The sequence below is a fragment of the Coturnix japonica genome, chromosome 5 (assembly GCF_001577835.2).
Source record: "Coturnix japonica isolate 7356 chromosome 5, Coturnix japonica 2.1, whole genome shotgun sequence".
NCBI lineage: Eukaryota > Metazoa > Chordata > Aves > Galliformes > Phasianidae > Coturnix > Coturnix japonica.
The window spans coordinates 46,755,374-46,770,240 of record NC_029520.1 but is presented as its reverse complement, the minus strand read 5'-3'; the positions used below and the strand labels follow the sequence as shown (position 1 = coordinate 46,770,240).

Here is a 14,867-nt window from a genome sequence, read left to right as displayed (position 1 = left end):
TCAAATACGTTTGTTTTCCTTTGAGTATCAAAACATAGAAGCTATGGCTTATGGACATATTAATGACGTTCAGTCGCTTCCTGGTAACTGCTCCATTAATGCCTGTCAACATAGCACCTTCTGGGCGCATAACCTCCTTACAGTCAAGACAGCCATCCGAGTGAGATGGAGGCACTTAAAGAACTATTTGCACAAGGGAAAAAAAAGAAAAGCACAATGTCAAGACGTTCCCAGACTAGATGCCCCTAAGAGATTCATGACTGTAGTAGCTGTAAAGAAATGCAGATGTGACAGGTGGCTGACAGTTGGGTGCTTTGTCTATAATGCCTCTGAACTAGTGGCAGTCACCTTCTTGAAGACAGCGTTTACCATGAGTAACCTCTCCCAGAGAGTGGCACTTAAAGTTGCCACTATCATTGGATATGCACAGTGCCCGATCCTTTCCATTAGTCTCAGAGCAAATACCATAGGTCAAGGCTTGTGGAAAAATAATAGTGCTTTAATATAATAATAAAACAGATCAGAGAGACTGAATAGAATAGACTCCAGAGCCTGAAGGTGCTTTGATGCATTTAATGGTCAAACTGCATTTTGCTAAAGCGTTTGGTTAAAGGGACTGAGGCAGGCATTTGAGCTGAAGTAAATCAGGGAGAAGTTGCCTTTGGGTGACTGAAGGGCTGTCACAAAAGCAGCTGTTTGGATTGTTGTACTCTGCCTAAAATATAGACATACTGCTCCCTGGGCATCCTTCTGCAGAGATATTGCTGTGACTATGTGCCTCCACTCCATCAGTAAACAGCACGTGGCTGGTATCAGGATGGTAGCGCCTTCTTAAACATGTAGCCATTATTTTTCTTAAACCACAAAAATAATATATCTACAGTAAAGCAAATATATAAATAAAGTTTCTCACAACAGTGTTTTTGTCTGAATAATTACTTCCTCAGCAAATTTTCCCATAATAAAACATGTCCTAATGAGCTACCAGGAGGAGAGGAAGTTCATCACTTCAATATCAGCTTGAGAGCACTGCTCATGTCAGATGGAATAATTAATGACTTAAGAGGGAGCAAGGAGCAGCAGTCAGAACCACAGTCATCTGCCATTCTGCATCAGCCCAACTCTTACAGTGTTACTTACTTGATCCATAGAGGGTGAGCCTGATGACTGGAAGGAGATACAGGGATGAAGGGAATGTGGGTAAATCTGGTACATCTCATCTCAGTGCACCCAGGTTGGTTTTCTACCTGTCACAGGAATGGAAATCGTAGAATCAAATAATTGTTTGAGCTCGAAGAGACCTTTAAATATCGTCTAACCTCCAAGCAATGAACAGAGCCATCTACAGCTTCATCAGGTGCTCAGATTCCCATCCAGCCTGACCTTGGATGTCTCCAGGGATGAGGCATCCCCCACCTCTCTGGGCAACCTGTTACACACTAGTTGTAAAAAACTTCTTCCTTATATCCAGTCTGAATCTCCCCTCTTTTAGTTTGAAACCATTTCCTACTGTTCTATCACAACAGGCCCTGCTAAAGTGTCTGCCCCTGTCTATGCTGAACTTCATGAGGTTCTCCTGGGCCCACTGCTCTAGCCAGTCTAGGTTCCTCTGGATGATACCCTATGACTTCGATGTGTTGACCACACCACACAGCTTGGCACTGTCTACAAACTTGCTGCAGGAACACTCAATCCCTCTCTCAATATCAGTAATGAAGTTGTTAAAGAACATTGGTTCCAGTACTGACCCCTGAGGGACATCACTCATCACTGATCTCCATCCAAACATTGATCCATTGACCGCCTCTCGCTGAGTACAATCTCACAACCAGTAGTAGTAGCAACAGACATTGATCTCACAGCATGTTTTGTTGCTGTGACCAGTGTTCCCTACATGGGTGGCAGTGCTAAGACAACAGACTATTAATGCGTTATTTATGTCAGCCATGGCAATGAGAACCTGAAACAGCCATAGTGGGTCAGACCAAAAGACCATCTTGCCTGGGATCCAATCTATTTCTGGCTTCTTCAGTGTCCTGTGATGAGTCCCACAGATTCAATATGTGCTGTACAAGAAATACACATCTTTGTCTCACTTTAAAAATTTCTGCCTATCAATTTGTTTGCTGTACTCCAGTACATGTGACACAAGAAGGAATGAATGATTATTCACCTTATTTTGTGTCTTCCTTCCTTAATTGCCCCACTTAAGGATCCAAAGCCTATGTAAGTTTTCTTTATAAAACACTATCACATTTATTCCACTGCTATCTTTTTTTTTCACGATGAGTAGAGTATGAGGGATTCAGGCAGCTGCCAGACGGGTGGCAGGTGACAAGTTTGATTTCCACCTGTGTGGCTGCTCCAGCTGACCGAGCACTGTGCTTCAGTAGCTGTCAACCTACTACAAGCAGTTGTGTTTTACATGTCTGTTAACATTTGCAAATGTCTAGCTGCATTTTCCAAAACTCCCCATTAAATGATAACTTGAGCATGTTGATCAGCAACGACAACCCTGTGTGCTTTGCAGGTGACCCCCGGGTTTCACCCCTGCAGCAGAGCCCTATGGTCGCTGGTGCTGAGATTGAAGCACTGGGCTTGCCAGAGGCAAAGTGCCCTTAGCATCTGCTGGCCCTTTCTGTGGGCCCCACTGAAAGCAGTAACTGAGCTCGTATGTTGCTGTTGACCTCCCAAGTTAACTTCATACAACATTACCTGGCAAATCTGATGTATCAGGTTTCAAAGGAAATAGTTTTCCAGCTCAGTCCAGGTCTGATTTCCTTTCAGACAAAAAAGAAAACCCTTTGGGAGCCCAGCACTGCCTGGAATTAAGGTTAAGTGCAATAAACTTTCCTCTTTACTATCAGACTGAAATATCAGCAAAATCTTTTCTGCTAGGAGTGCATGTCTATCCCCACAGGGCCAGGCCTCATCTTGCATAACTGCAATGCAATTTTTGACGATCAGGGTTGTGTATGGATCTGAAAAATGGTTCAAAACCTTTCATCAAACAGCAATATGACAGAAAAAGTTTTATTCCAGGAGCAGGTTCTGCACAAAAACCACCTTTCCTTGTATGGATAGAATAAAAGTTCATGAGAATGTGCCTTGGAAATAAGTCTGTAGGTCCTATGGTGGGGACCTGCACACCCTGACCCTTATGTTGTTGTGTGGATATTTGGGCTGAGGCTACCTATGGCTTCAGCTGTGGATTTGGGGAAACAGATAAATGGGACCCAAGAGATAATGGGACACTGCCCCCACCCAGTGGGGTGTGTGCTCTGGGGTGTTTCAGACACACTCTGGGACAGAAATACAAGGGTGGATGTTTCATGTCTGCGGAGTGTCCCAGGCATGTTTTAGTCATATTTTTAGAAAGAAGGGGCCAAATTCTTCTGGGAGCCAGCAGCTAGGATGAGGCAGGTTTTTGCAGTGCAGGAGGTGTGTCACGGCCACAAGCATGGGTGACATAAGTGCCCTTTGTCACTGGGAGAAAACTGAGAGCCTCAGCCAGCCCTGCAGGGAAGGCACTGATTAATTTAACGCTCTGAGCATCAGGGCACACCAGCTGCCAGATTTCCCAGAGGAAGAGGAATTCCCTGCAAGGGCTCTCCTTCCCTGCGCAAATCCTGAAGCCATCAGCATTCAGACAGTGAGGACAGCCCCGGCTGCAGCAGTGTGGTGCTGGAAGAGGCATCGCATCTCATTGCATTGCACTGCGCATCCTCCCACCCCACCCCCTACTGCTGCAGGCTTCCTCCCTGCATCCCTCCATCCTTCCTCCCCCCTCCTCCCCGCATCACTCCCCCTCAGCATCCTCCTTCCTGCATCCCTCCTTCCTGCATCTCTCCTTCCTGCATCCCTCCCTCTGCCATCCCTCCCTCCATCCCTCCCTCTGCCTGTGAGTAGCTGCAGACATGGCTCTTAGCAATTTCCTCTTTGCTCAGTGCATCTGCTACTTCCTGGCCTTCCTCTTCAGCTTCATCGTGGTGGTGCCGCTATCTGAGAATGGCAATGACTTCCACGGCCGATGCCTGCTCTTCACCGAGGGCATGTGGCTCAATGCCAACCTCACCGTGGAGCGGCAGCGCTTCACCGTGCAGGAGTGGGGGCCCGAGGCTGCCTGCCGCTTCAGCATCTTCACCGGGCTCCTCTCTCTGCTCCTGGCTACAGTGCAGGCCTGGCGGACCCTCTTCTTCCTCTGCAAAGGGCATGAGGAGTAAGTACCCTCGGGGAGGGCAAGGGTGCCCACCCCTCCTGCAGACTGGGGCAGGTGGGAGCAGCCTGGGGACCAAGTACTGGGCTTTGCACCATCTACTGCCCTGCTAAAGGAGTTTGGGGTGAGGTGGTGCCTTGCCTGCACACACTCCCTACATGTATCCCATTTGTGCACAGGGCCCCCTCTGGAGGATGCTCCTACACAGGGGCTTGGGGCGGTGGACAGATTTGTTGCTGTCCTTTGGTGACTGGGTGCAGAACTCGGCAATGCCAACCATGGTGGGTATGAAGGGTGCTATAGGGGATGGGGTGATGCTAGAGGGTACTCCCTGCCTTGGTCCCACAGCCCATCCCTGCAGGAGGAGGCCTTCCCCAGACCTACACTGGGTATAATCTCAAAGCAATGTGTCTGTCTGTGGAAGAAAGGAGGGAGCAGTAGGTTGTTCCACTGTTATTTTTATTCTGTTTTTCTTGTGAACATGGCAACTATTGCAGAGAGCAGCTATTGCTTGGTTACTAGTGAGCAGAGCTGAGTGCTGTGTAGCAGCATGGCTGCTTTGGTGGATTGTTTCTCTTTCCAGACAAGCCAAAGTGCACCAGGTCCTGCAGGAGGAGTAGTGGTGTGCTCAGTGTTTGGCTCTCTGGTCCCTGTCTTACTACATTTGATACAGCCCTTTGCACAGGTCACCCACCTGGTGGGTGACAAGGAGTATTCAAGCATCCAATTACATGGAGGAGGGAAGGAAGGAGAACATGTTGGTGGCTGGCTGGACTAGGAAAGTCATTTTTATTTACCACAATGAGGGTAAATTTACCACAATGAGGGTAAAAACTGCTCAGGAGCAGTCTGTGCTCAGTGGCCTGCAGGACATGAAGGCCATGTGCTGGCTGTCAGCTGTGTTCTGGATGGGTGATCATTCAGTGCAACCAAAAGGCAAAGGTTCTACCCAGATGCTTCACAGACAGGGTTGCAAATTGACTTTTACCTTGAGTGCAAGCATTTACCATTACAGGGCATCCACTCAATCTGGAATGTGTAGCTGTAATTCTGATGCAAGCAGAAGAATAGGTGAAGCAGTGAAGTAGACCTTCTCATCTCTATGCCAGGATGCTGTGACCTAAGCAATCTTCATGCACAGTTATAGTGATGGCAATGGTGATGATTATGTTTTTTCCAGTGCAAATGAGGTACAGCACTGAGCTCTGCTTTGTTCAGGAAGTCAGATTCTGGACTTTGGCACCTCCTCTGTCCTGCAAGGTAGCAAACAGAGTGATAATCATTCCTTTTCTAGAGCTGTTATTAATTCTAGTGTCAACCCTGGTTTTATTCAAGGGTACAACTCCATTCTTTTCTGTATCTTGGGCTAGCATGAGCCTGGCCTAAGCTAGATATGAAACCTGGGCAGTGAAAATGAACACGCAAAACTGTGGCATGCCCATACCAGCTCCGTCTGCTATGGGGCCTGGCACTGTAGCAGTGAGCTGGTCTATTGTAAGCCCAGTGAAGCTGAAGGGGAAGAATGGTATTCATGTAAACATTCATCCATAAGTCAGATGTCCCAGCACCAAGCTCCCCCTACCATCTCTAAGAGCACATCTGAAACATGACTGATAGAACTTGTTTTGTATGAGTGCTGGGATGACGATTGCCCTTTTGAGAGAACGTAGACAACATCAAAGCTCCTATTAATCCAGACCAATTAGTAAATGCTGCCTCAACTCATTTTAAATAAGTCCCTACTATGTGGCCAAATATATCTTACCATGTGCAACCTGCAGAACTGCAGAGTGGTTTGGGTTGCAAAGACCATTTAATTCCAACCCCCCCTGCCATGGGCAGGGTTGGCCACCAGAAATTAAGATGATCCAGCCCAGAATATTCCTAGGATTCAACTACAAACTCAAAAATACCTCTCAGCTTTTAATTTAATGAAAAACCAGGGAAAATAGATGGCCTGAATTATTATAATTCTCTGAAGTGAGTAAACTCCTTCTATCCCCATCATAATGAAAGAGGCAATGGTGGGCAATTTGTCATATTCATTCTTATTGAATTGAATACTCTTTCCTTGTGGAGTTGCTAGTCTTTCTGCAACCTAGAATAGTTGCTTAGTTTTTCAGTAGTGAGACTTTGCAAATGTCATTTAGCGGCTTCAAGTAGCAAAGGGCTTGGCCAGAAGAAATAGAAAAGGATTAGAAAGTTTTCATTAACTAGAATTCATCATAGAATCATAAAATGGCCTGGGTTGAAAAGGACCTCAAAGTTCATCTAGTTTCCACCCTCCTGCTGTGGGCAGGACCACAGGCTGCCCAAGAGAACTGAGGAGGTAGCAAAGTGATCCTCTTTCAGTGTAACCCATACATGAGGAAGACTACTTCATGATACTGGAAGGTGGCTGAGCAATTCCTTATGGCACCACACTGAGCATCTGCATACCCCCTGGCACACGCTTTGGGCAGGCCCTGGTTACACAGACTAATGGGGTTGGTGTAAACTAACATCTGGTTGGCAAAAATAATGTACTGACATCAAAGCGAGATATATCCCAAGAGAAGCTGTCCAGCTCTGCAAATTGCCCATAAAACTGAGATTCCTATGTCCTATGATACAAGTACCTTGTGTTACATTGCTTAAAATGGTTATAGCTATCAGTGCTGTGTTGTTTTATTTTTATTTTTAGTTTTCCTCTCCTAGGCAATTTTTGTCCCAATTATCATTTTGGTCGTGAAATAATATAAGCTCCAGTTGCTGCATAATTTGAGCTAATGGCATTTATTTTAACAATGGTGATTTTCATCATTACAGCTAATGAAGGCCATTCTGCGTATGAACAATTGCCACTTAGTATTTATGATTTAAAGCCACATCCTCTTATGGAAAAAAAAATCAAAGCAGCTTAAAAACGAGGATAATCTGACTCAAAATCATAATCCATAGATTTTCAGTGTATTAGGTGGTCTTAATTAAAGCATAAGCGTTTCAAATGGAAACTGATATCTTTTTGCCTGCTATATGCTGCTTAGAGAGACTGCTGATTTTGTGTTTCAGTTGTTTACGAGTTACATTTTTCTTCCCTTTTATTACAGCTCTTTCTTTTATGCCTTCCTGAATCTGCTGATCAGCGCCTTTGTGGTGTTTATCACGTTTATTGCTAGCACTATAGTGAGTGTAGGATTTAACATGTGGTGTGATGCAATTACTGAAAAAGGAAGCATGCCAAATAGGTTAGTATTAAATAATATATTTTCTTCCTTTTATTTTTTGTATATGCACAAACGAATCGTGTTGGTACAAACTGTAGTTATTACATGCAAGGTAATCAAAGAGAAAAAAAAAATAGGCAATCCATTTCATTTGGAACAAAACTAGGAAACCCAAAGTTTTTTGCTTTTAGTTCCCCAGAAAACAAAGTATGGTTTCTGTGATGTTTCGTGGTCTTTTCAAGAGTCATGGACACATGCAAAAGAAAACCAAAAAGTTTCATTCACAAAGGAGATCTGGATTTGGAAGTACTTGATGAAGCGGGGAGTGTGGTGCTGTGAGTAGGGTAAGGGACTGGGATGCTGGGTCCTGACAATCACAAGAAAGAAAAAGCTGACATTTTATGTCATACGATATTGAATACGTATACTACTTAAAGCATACATTAATGTTGCACATTGTCATATGTTGTAAAGTGCCATAGTAAATGTTCTGTTTAGGGCTGCAACGATTAATCGAATTATTCGAATATTCGGTTAAAAATTCAATTACTAAAAGCGTCTAATCGAATATTCGGATAAGAACCCAAGATGACCGACAGCACTGAAAAGGACAGAGAAGAGGCTGCAGAAATCAAGCAAGAGATAGAAAGACAACCTCAAAATCCTGGGATTTTTTATTTTGCCACACCAGTAAAAGTCCAAGTTATTGGTAAAATCTGTAGGCAGCCTCTATCTTACCATCAGAGTTCCTGATGCTGGAGCATCCGAAACAAAAACACCCATACAATACCTTCTTCTGAGACTTTCCCTGATGATGTCAAAAGGTAATGGAGGCTCATACACTTTGTTTCATTGAGGGGTGAAGCAAATGAGCTGGGCTAATGTGAGATGCCTTTAAGTGGGAGGCTCTTGGGGAGTGGGAGAAGAGGGTTTTAAGTATAGTGTGTCCATAATAGCTATTACAGTTCCTTTTCATGGAAGATTGGTGTTATCACTTACATAATTACACCTTGTTTTTTAAAAGAAAGTATTTACATGCTTCTTTTACCCTAGTTATAGAGAAGATTGGCAAGCAACCCAGTTACTGCATCAACTTATATATCTTATTGTAGAACTTGTCATTGTGACTGTTGGAAACGCTTAGATGTTTCTTTGTTTTATGTTTGATTTGCCTGTCTGGAAATTCTGAAATAACTTTCTTCTTCCCCTCACCCCCAAATGCTTTCCTTGGACAGCTGTGAAGAACTGCAGGATATAGATCTTGAACTGAACTTAGAAAACTCTGCTTTCTATGACCAGTTTGCTATTGCACAGGTAGGTCAGACTAGGTCATGGTTCTATTCCAGTTCATTTACCATTGGCACATCGATCTGGGATTGCTGGAGTTGAACTATAGTCCTCTGAAATCGATGGGAATGTTTCCACTGACTTCCATGAGTGGTGAATCAGAATGATTGTGAATGGGCACGTTCACATTTTATATTCAAAACAGATAGTTTTGAATGAGAGCGTGTCAAAATCTGACTCTTACTCATCATGGAAAATCTATTTCTGCAAAGTATGAGCTCTTCAAAGGCTGCAATGCTTTTGTGCCCTCGAACTCTACACTGCTGTCAGGAATGAAAACAGAATCAGAATGGCTGACCTGCACAGGCCGTGGGGCTGTGAACTTTCTTTGTCAGAGCTACCCTGAACCCTAAATTTTGTTAAGCCCATGTAGATACCTTAATATCAGATACATTGAGGAAACCACAGTATTAGATATTTGAATATATCTCACTAATGACATGGCGCTTAGGAAATGAATGGAAAGCTTCCAAGTCTCTGTATTTGGTCATATAAACCCAGGCAAGCATATTTTTGTTTCCAAGTCCCGTAGTTGTTGTTGATTCTCTCTTTACGAAACACTACTGACATCTTTATCATTTCTGTTCTTCTCTAGTTTGGTCTGTGGGCTGCCTGGCTGACTTGGCTGGGAATCACCATTCTGGCTTTCCTGAAAGTCTATCACAACTACAGACAAGAGGACCTGCTTGATAGCCTGATCCATGAGAAGGAGTTGTTGTTAGGAAGATCCTCTTCACGAACCTCTTTGCAAGATGAGAAAAGTGCCATGATTTAAAGTGTAAGCAAATTTCCAGGGCAGGATCTAGAATTTATTATTCAGTAGATGATGTTGAGTCAGAGTATTGAGTGTGTGAGATCTTTTCTTTCCCGAATAAAGATATACTTGTCAATCACTCACTTCCTCACTGAAAAATTCTTGGCAGAAGTATTAATGTTAGGATACAGAGAACAAACTGCCACGTGTGCCTTTGGCGCAGCAAATTTTCTGTCCTGCACAGGCAAGGAGCAGCATGGTCTGTAATCTGCTGTTGCTAGCAGTGCTCCTGTATACTATTGATTGCCCCTTATGGGGCAATAACCATTTTTGAGGACCATGCTGGCAAAAGCAGGCAACAGAGTCTAGGCTATTCCTCCAAACTATTCTGCAACAATACCTATAGATGCAGCTGTTAGGCCCTCTTTCCTTTTGATAGTAAATCTGACCCATTCTCACTTTATTCTGAGCGATTGCAGCTCTGGTCCAGGTCCAGGCTCTTGCTGTCTCTGTTTTTGCTATGTGTGGACACTGTGCTATTGCTCTTGCTCTGATTTTCAGTTTGCTTGGCACATAAGATGTATGTTCCAGATTATATTTATTATTAGACAGTTTTAATGAATTTCATGGAACCACAATATTATTACTGTCTGTTAAAAGCTGCGTGTCATTTAAAGGGATGATGGTGGTGATGGGTTGATGGTTGGACTTAGTGATCTTAGAGAGTTCTTCCAACCTTAATGATTTCAAGAATGTTTGTATTTTTGTTTCTTCTTAGATTTTTGGCATGATCATCATTTATTATGGCTTCTTGAAGTGTAGTTTAGCTAGCAATTCCTGAAGCTTGCATACCAAGAAATTACGCAGTATTCATAGGATTAATACTCGTGCATTTGTAAATGTAACTTGGTCCCTAATATTGTATGCTATTCAGTTCTGAGTATTACAGTTTACTTGTGAAATTTATTTCAAATAGAGTACGCAAAATTACCGTAAGCATTTGCATTGTAGGTATTCTCTATGCATCTATCAACATAGCAAGGAGCGTGAACAGCTGAGTTACTGCATAGGTAGCTCAGTGCTGAATGGGCCCGTTATCCCCACTCTCAGGCAGAAGTTCCAGAACTGCCAAATTTTGTTGTGGAAAGGGAGAACTGTTACTTTCACAAAGCTCACTAGTGATGCTGTTGCTGCTTTCAGTTTTGCTTGGCCAGCACTTTAATGAATGAGGTGGATGAGAAGTAGTTCCCATGATTAAGCAGAATGACTCAGGTGAATGTTCAATTTGCAAGGTATGCAGAGAAGACTCTCATTCAGCAGAAAACTTCAGCAAGTAGTTATGTTCTAAGAGTATCCTGATGCTGCCTATGGCAGCTGAGCTTGAGTTGACACTGAATTTATTGCAACGCAGGTGCAGATCATGTCCATCTATACTGCCTAGTAAATAGGCCTGGGGAGAAGACAACAGACTTCTACTATTTACTGTAGTCTTCTGAGACTGTCTGGTACTTAAACTTAAGTACCCGTTTAAGTGACTGAAACAGAACTTGAAGTCATAACAAAACCTGTCATTTGTAAGCATTTTAGGGCATAACATCTAACAGAACCTTTAACAACCAAATTGTTCTCATAGGTTTAGGGAAAAAAAAAAGCAAACAGTCAGGGGTGTGAAGCAGCAAGCTGGCCCTGAGAATGTCATTTATATATCTAGCTGGCCACAGCTGTCTGTAGAGAAATCATGTTTTTCAGTGAGGTTTCCACTCCCAAAAGAATGTATGTTCCTTTATAGCTTTACAGAAGTGGCTTATTTATTTATTTATTTATTTAGGCAGTTGTGAAGTTCCTAAAAGAAGGAAACAGAGCGCAGGTTAGCCAATACCAGTTTAAAATTAAAAGACAGTGGATACTGGAGTTTTTTTCTTCCAGTTGGTCTGTAGCATAATTACTAAATCGTGGCTTGAAACAGTGATTAAGCACCTGGTGGGAAGGCAGGGCCAACCCAAGGGAGCTCAGGTGCATGTAATGTAATGTAGGGGTCCACCCCTACCCAGACCTCATTTAAGGGCTGGCAGTGGAGGGGTGAATTTCTTGTTGGAGTTCTCTGTGTACCTGAGTCCTTCTGTAGGTAAGCAGGTTCTTTCCTTCATTTATTTATTTTGTCTAGGAACTTGCTGTGCTGTTGTCATTACATGTTCTATTATGTTACATTATGCTTATAGGTAAAACTGTTGTTGAAGGAAGCCCCTGGGCAGGTGAGAAACTCTCTGAGTCAAGAGGTGGAAGGGTGCAGTTATTGGGCCTGATTTAGCTTTTTTGATTGCATTTAGCTTTCTGCAGACTCCTCTATAAAATCTTGGACACTTGAGTCAGCAACTGAAAATGTATTAGAATATCAACATCCTTTATATCTTCCCATCTATGTGTAGAAGGCCTCTTTCACATGCAACTCTCTCATACTATTTTAACCCCTGTTTTTAGTCATTCTTTGCCAAACAGTGCAATTTAGGATTTTGCATTAGTCAAATATTGCTTTTTTGTGGCATTTCAGTGCTTTCTCTATTTTGCTATCCAAAAGGAGGTGTCTGGGAACACTCTACCAAGAGGTGTATTTAAAGAACTAGAGCTTTGTGTGGTATTTATGTATATAATAACATGGTAGAAGGGGGGGGGGGGGAAATCTTTGTGACATTTATTCATGCAGCCCACCTGTTGCTGCCCATAGCAGAGCTGGGGTGTTTGTGTGCTGCTGTAGTTTACTTGCTGTGTTTCCCATGATGATTGAAGCTATAGTAAGAGAGTCTTAATTTCAACTTGTGTAAATTGCTGGTGAGACAGAGTGAATCTTAGATAATGACAGACAAATGGATACAGCTTCTGAGACGCTGGAGTGTTGCCACACAAGTATCCTATTATATTGGATATATTCTCCATGTTCTGGTTACCATCTGTGTTTAATTTCCCTGCTAGCAGTGCATGTTGGGTTAGAAAAATCTGAGCTGCAACATGTTGGCTGAGCTTTTAGCTCAGTCTTGGTTGTTATTGTTATTATAATGGAGAAATAATTGAGGCCAATTTTTTTGAATGGGCACAAATGACCACAACATTCTGTCTTGCTAATTCATGAGGCATCTTTCAGCTGTGACTTTCAGTAGGAATCACAAAGAGCAGACCCTGATGATTTACCTCAAGAGCTGAAGGATGCGTGAGCTATGGTAGTGTTTCTGTGGTCCCTTAGAAAAATGGTTATTGTAATAAATGGTGATGGATGCTTGAATAGATAGATCTTGTTCATGGAAGCATTCAGTGTCAGGAGATAGTGTATGTACAGTGTACACAGACAAATGGCACAAACAATTCTGTTGCTCTACTGTGATATGAATATGTGCAGATATTGCATTGTGCTTCTTAGTGTTGGAGTCTGTGCAGTAACACCTGGGTTATGATACCTGGATGTGAATAGGATGTGAGCAGAGTGGCCAGTGCACAATCTTTGAAGGGGTGAAATTTGTTTCTAAGGGGGTTTTGAGAGGTTTTAACTCCTCCCCAGTCTCTGGATAATGTTCTGATGTTACGCTGTACTAGTTCTGGTAAGAACAAAGTCAAATTTCCTCTAAGACCATCCCTCACCTACATAAAACACTAATGGTTTAATATATGTAGCATTAAGGATGGAAGTAGAGCTTCAGAGAACAAGAGCATACAGTGCATGATATTAATGCTTTAGCAAAAGACCTCTTTCTCTAAGATTCAGGAGTTTTGCACTGTAGGCTCCTAGAAAAACTGGTGACTTGGCATGGACGTAGTCCTGTTATTAATTCCTGTGCATTTTAAATACAAATGTGTAGGCAGCAAACAGAGCATATCATGATAGGAGTCTCACCCCTTCTTTTGCCAAAGGATGCTATTCTGGAATACAGCACTGGCTTAGGACAGCCAGGATGTTTTTTTGGGACCAGTCATTCTTTTTGGAACAAAAGATCAGTTGGCAAAAGTGAAGACGTCTCAGATACAGTCCTGTAGCAATTGAAATCTAGATGGGAGAAATAATTTGGAAACACATTTTCTTCTCTGAAGAAGCTCAAGCAGATCTTCGATGTAGCATATTGCCACCAATGCAAATGGTGGGTGAAAATGCCCTTTACTGTGATGTTTTGCTGAAATAGAGGGCTGTGCTGGACAAGCTGATTTGTGTTCTGAGTTCTTGTTTGCTTTGGGGATCAGAAATATTCTATCCTTAAGCTTAAGGAATCAGGGAGGATAATGTATTTTTTTTTTCCTGACTATTTCCACACCTACATTCTACAAGAAAGTGCTCACATAGCTTCATAAGCACTGAAGTGGTATTAGAATTGTTTCTTATCCTAACCCCCTGAAGTGTATGTTTGTATTTTTGTTCTTGACAATGAACAGATATAAACCTAAGAGTTCTTATGATATTTCTCTTTTTCAAGTGACAGCATTCCACTCTACTTCTGAATAGAACAGCTGCATGAAATGCAGCACTTGGAAGCCTTCCTGGCATAGAAGGGAAGAAAGCAACTGCATTCTCTCAATGTGTTTTTTGTTTCTGAGAGATTAGACAGCAATTTACTTAATATATAGCTTATATTAAGGTAGGGATATAATTGATAGTATCTTTCCATTCTATTACTGGGAGGAGTATTTAAATAACCACACTTCTTTTTTTCTTTTGTCCATGCCAAAGAGTAGAATTGAACTGATACTGCAAACATAGTTTAATATGAATGTATTCACCTGAGTGCTTAAACCTTTCTACCTCTCATAGCTGCTATAATTGCTTGACGTGATATTTGGTTCTTTTGGCTGTTACATGCAATGTCTGATTTAGGACTCACCTGTTACTGACTTCCTTGGATTTAATGTATTTTTAAGTTCAGTTCTTAAAAAAAATGGACATAAAATCCTAAGAAGGGCAGTGAAATTAGCTGTTTTGATTAGTTAAATAATTTGCTTTTATTCTTTTCACCAAAAAAACAGCCAGCAACTGTAATTCTTTAGACATAGGCATTCATATGTTACTTCTAATATTGTATTTCATAGGGTTGGCAGAGTGCACTGAGCTAAACGTTAGAAGGGCTGTAGCAGCCATTGCCCAGTACTCCCTGTGGGCAAGCAACTGTAAAGCACAGCTTTAACCTCCCCACTGCCTGGGGAGTCTTCCTGTTAGAACTTTTCTGACTGGCTTGAAATTCATAAAAAATGATACTTTAGTGGTGACAGTGTTTATCAAGGAGATAAAGTACCTGGCAGCAAGAGCAACTTACTAAAATAGCTTGAATTGTTTATGGTGGAGATGCAATGTGAGGTATCTTTGTTCCTTCTT

The 14,867-nt window shown here is 42.3% G+C and overlaps 1 protein-coding gene across 1 annotated transcript; it reads left to right on the top strand.

Moving 5' to 3' along the window:
• The first annotated feature begins 3,772 nt into the window (after positions 1 to 3,772).
• TMEM179 (transmembrane protein 179) lies at positions 3,773 to 14,518 on the top strand. Its single transcript, XM_015865693.2, has 4 exons — positions 3,773 to 4,219; positions 7,306 to 7,443; positions 8,658 to 8,736; positions 9,365 to 14,518. The coding sequence occupies exons 1-4, from the start codon at positions 3,918 to 3,920 to the stop codon at positions 9,542 to 9,544; spliced, it is 699 nt and encodes a 232-aa protein (XP_015721179.1). The 5' UTR covers positions 3,773 to 3,917; the 3' UTR covers positions 9,545 to 14,518.
• Positions 14,519 to 14,867: the final 349 nt, after the last annotated feature.

Bases quoted from the DNA above. Each gene is read 5' to 3' on its own strand.
- TMEM179 (XM_015865693.2), top strand. From the start codon at position 3,918: ATGGCTCTTAGCAATTTCCTCTTTGCTCAGTGCATCTGCTACTTCCTG. The intron at 4,220-7,305 runs GTAAGTACCCTC...CTTTTATTACAG, and splicing joins CTCTGCAAAGGGCATGAGGA to CTCTTTCTTTTATGCCTTCC. The intron at 7,444-8,657 runs GTTAGTATTAAA...TTCCTTGGACAG, and splicing joins AAAGGAAGCATGCCAAATAG to CTGTGAAGAACTGCAGGATA.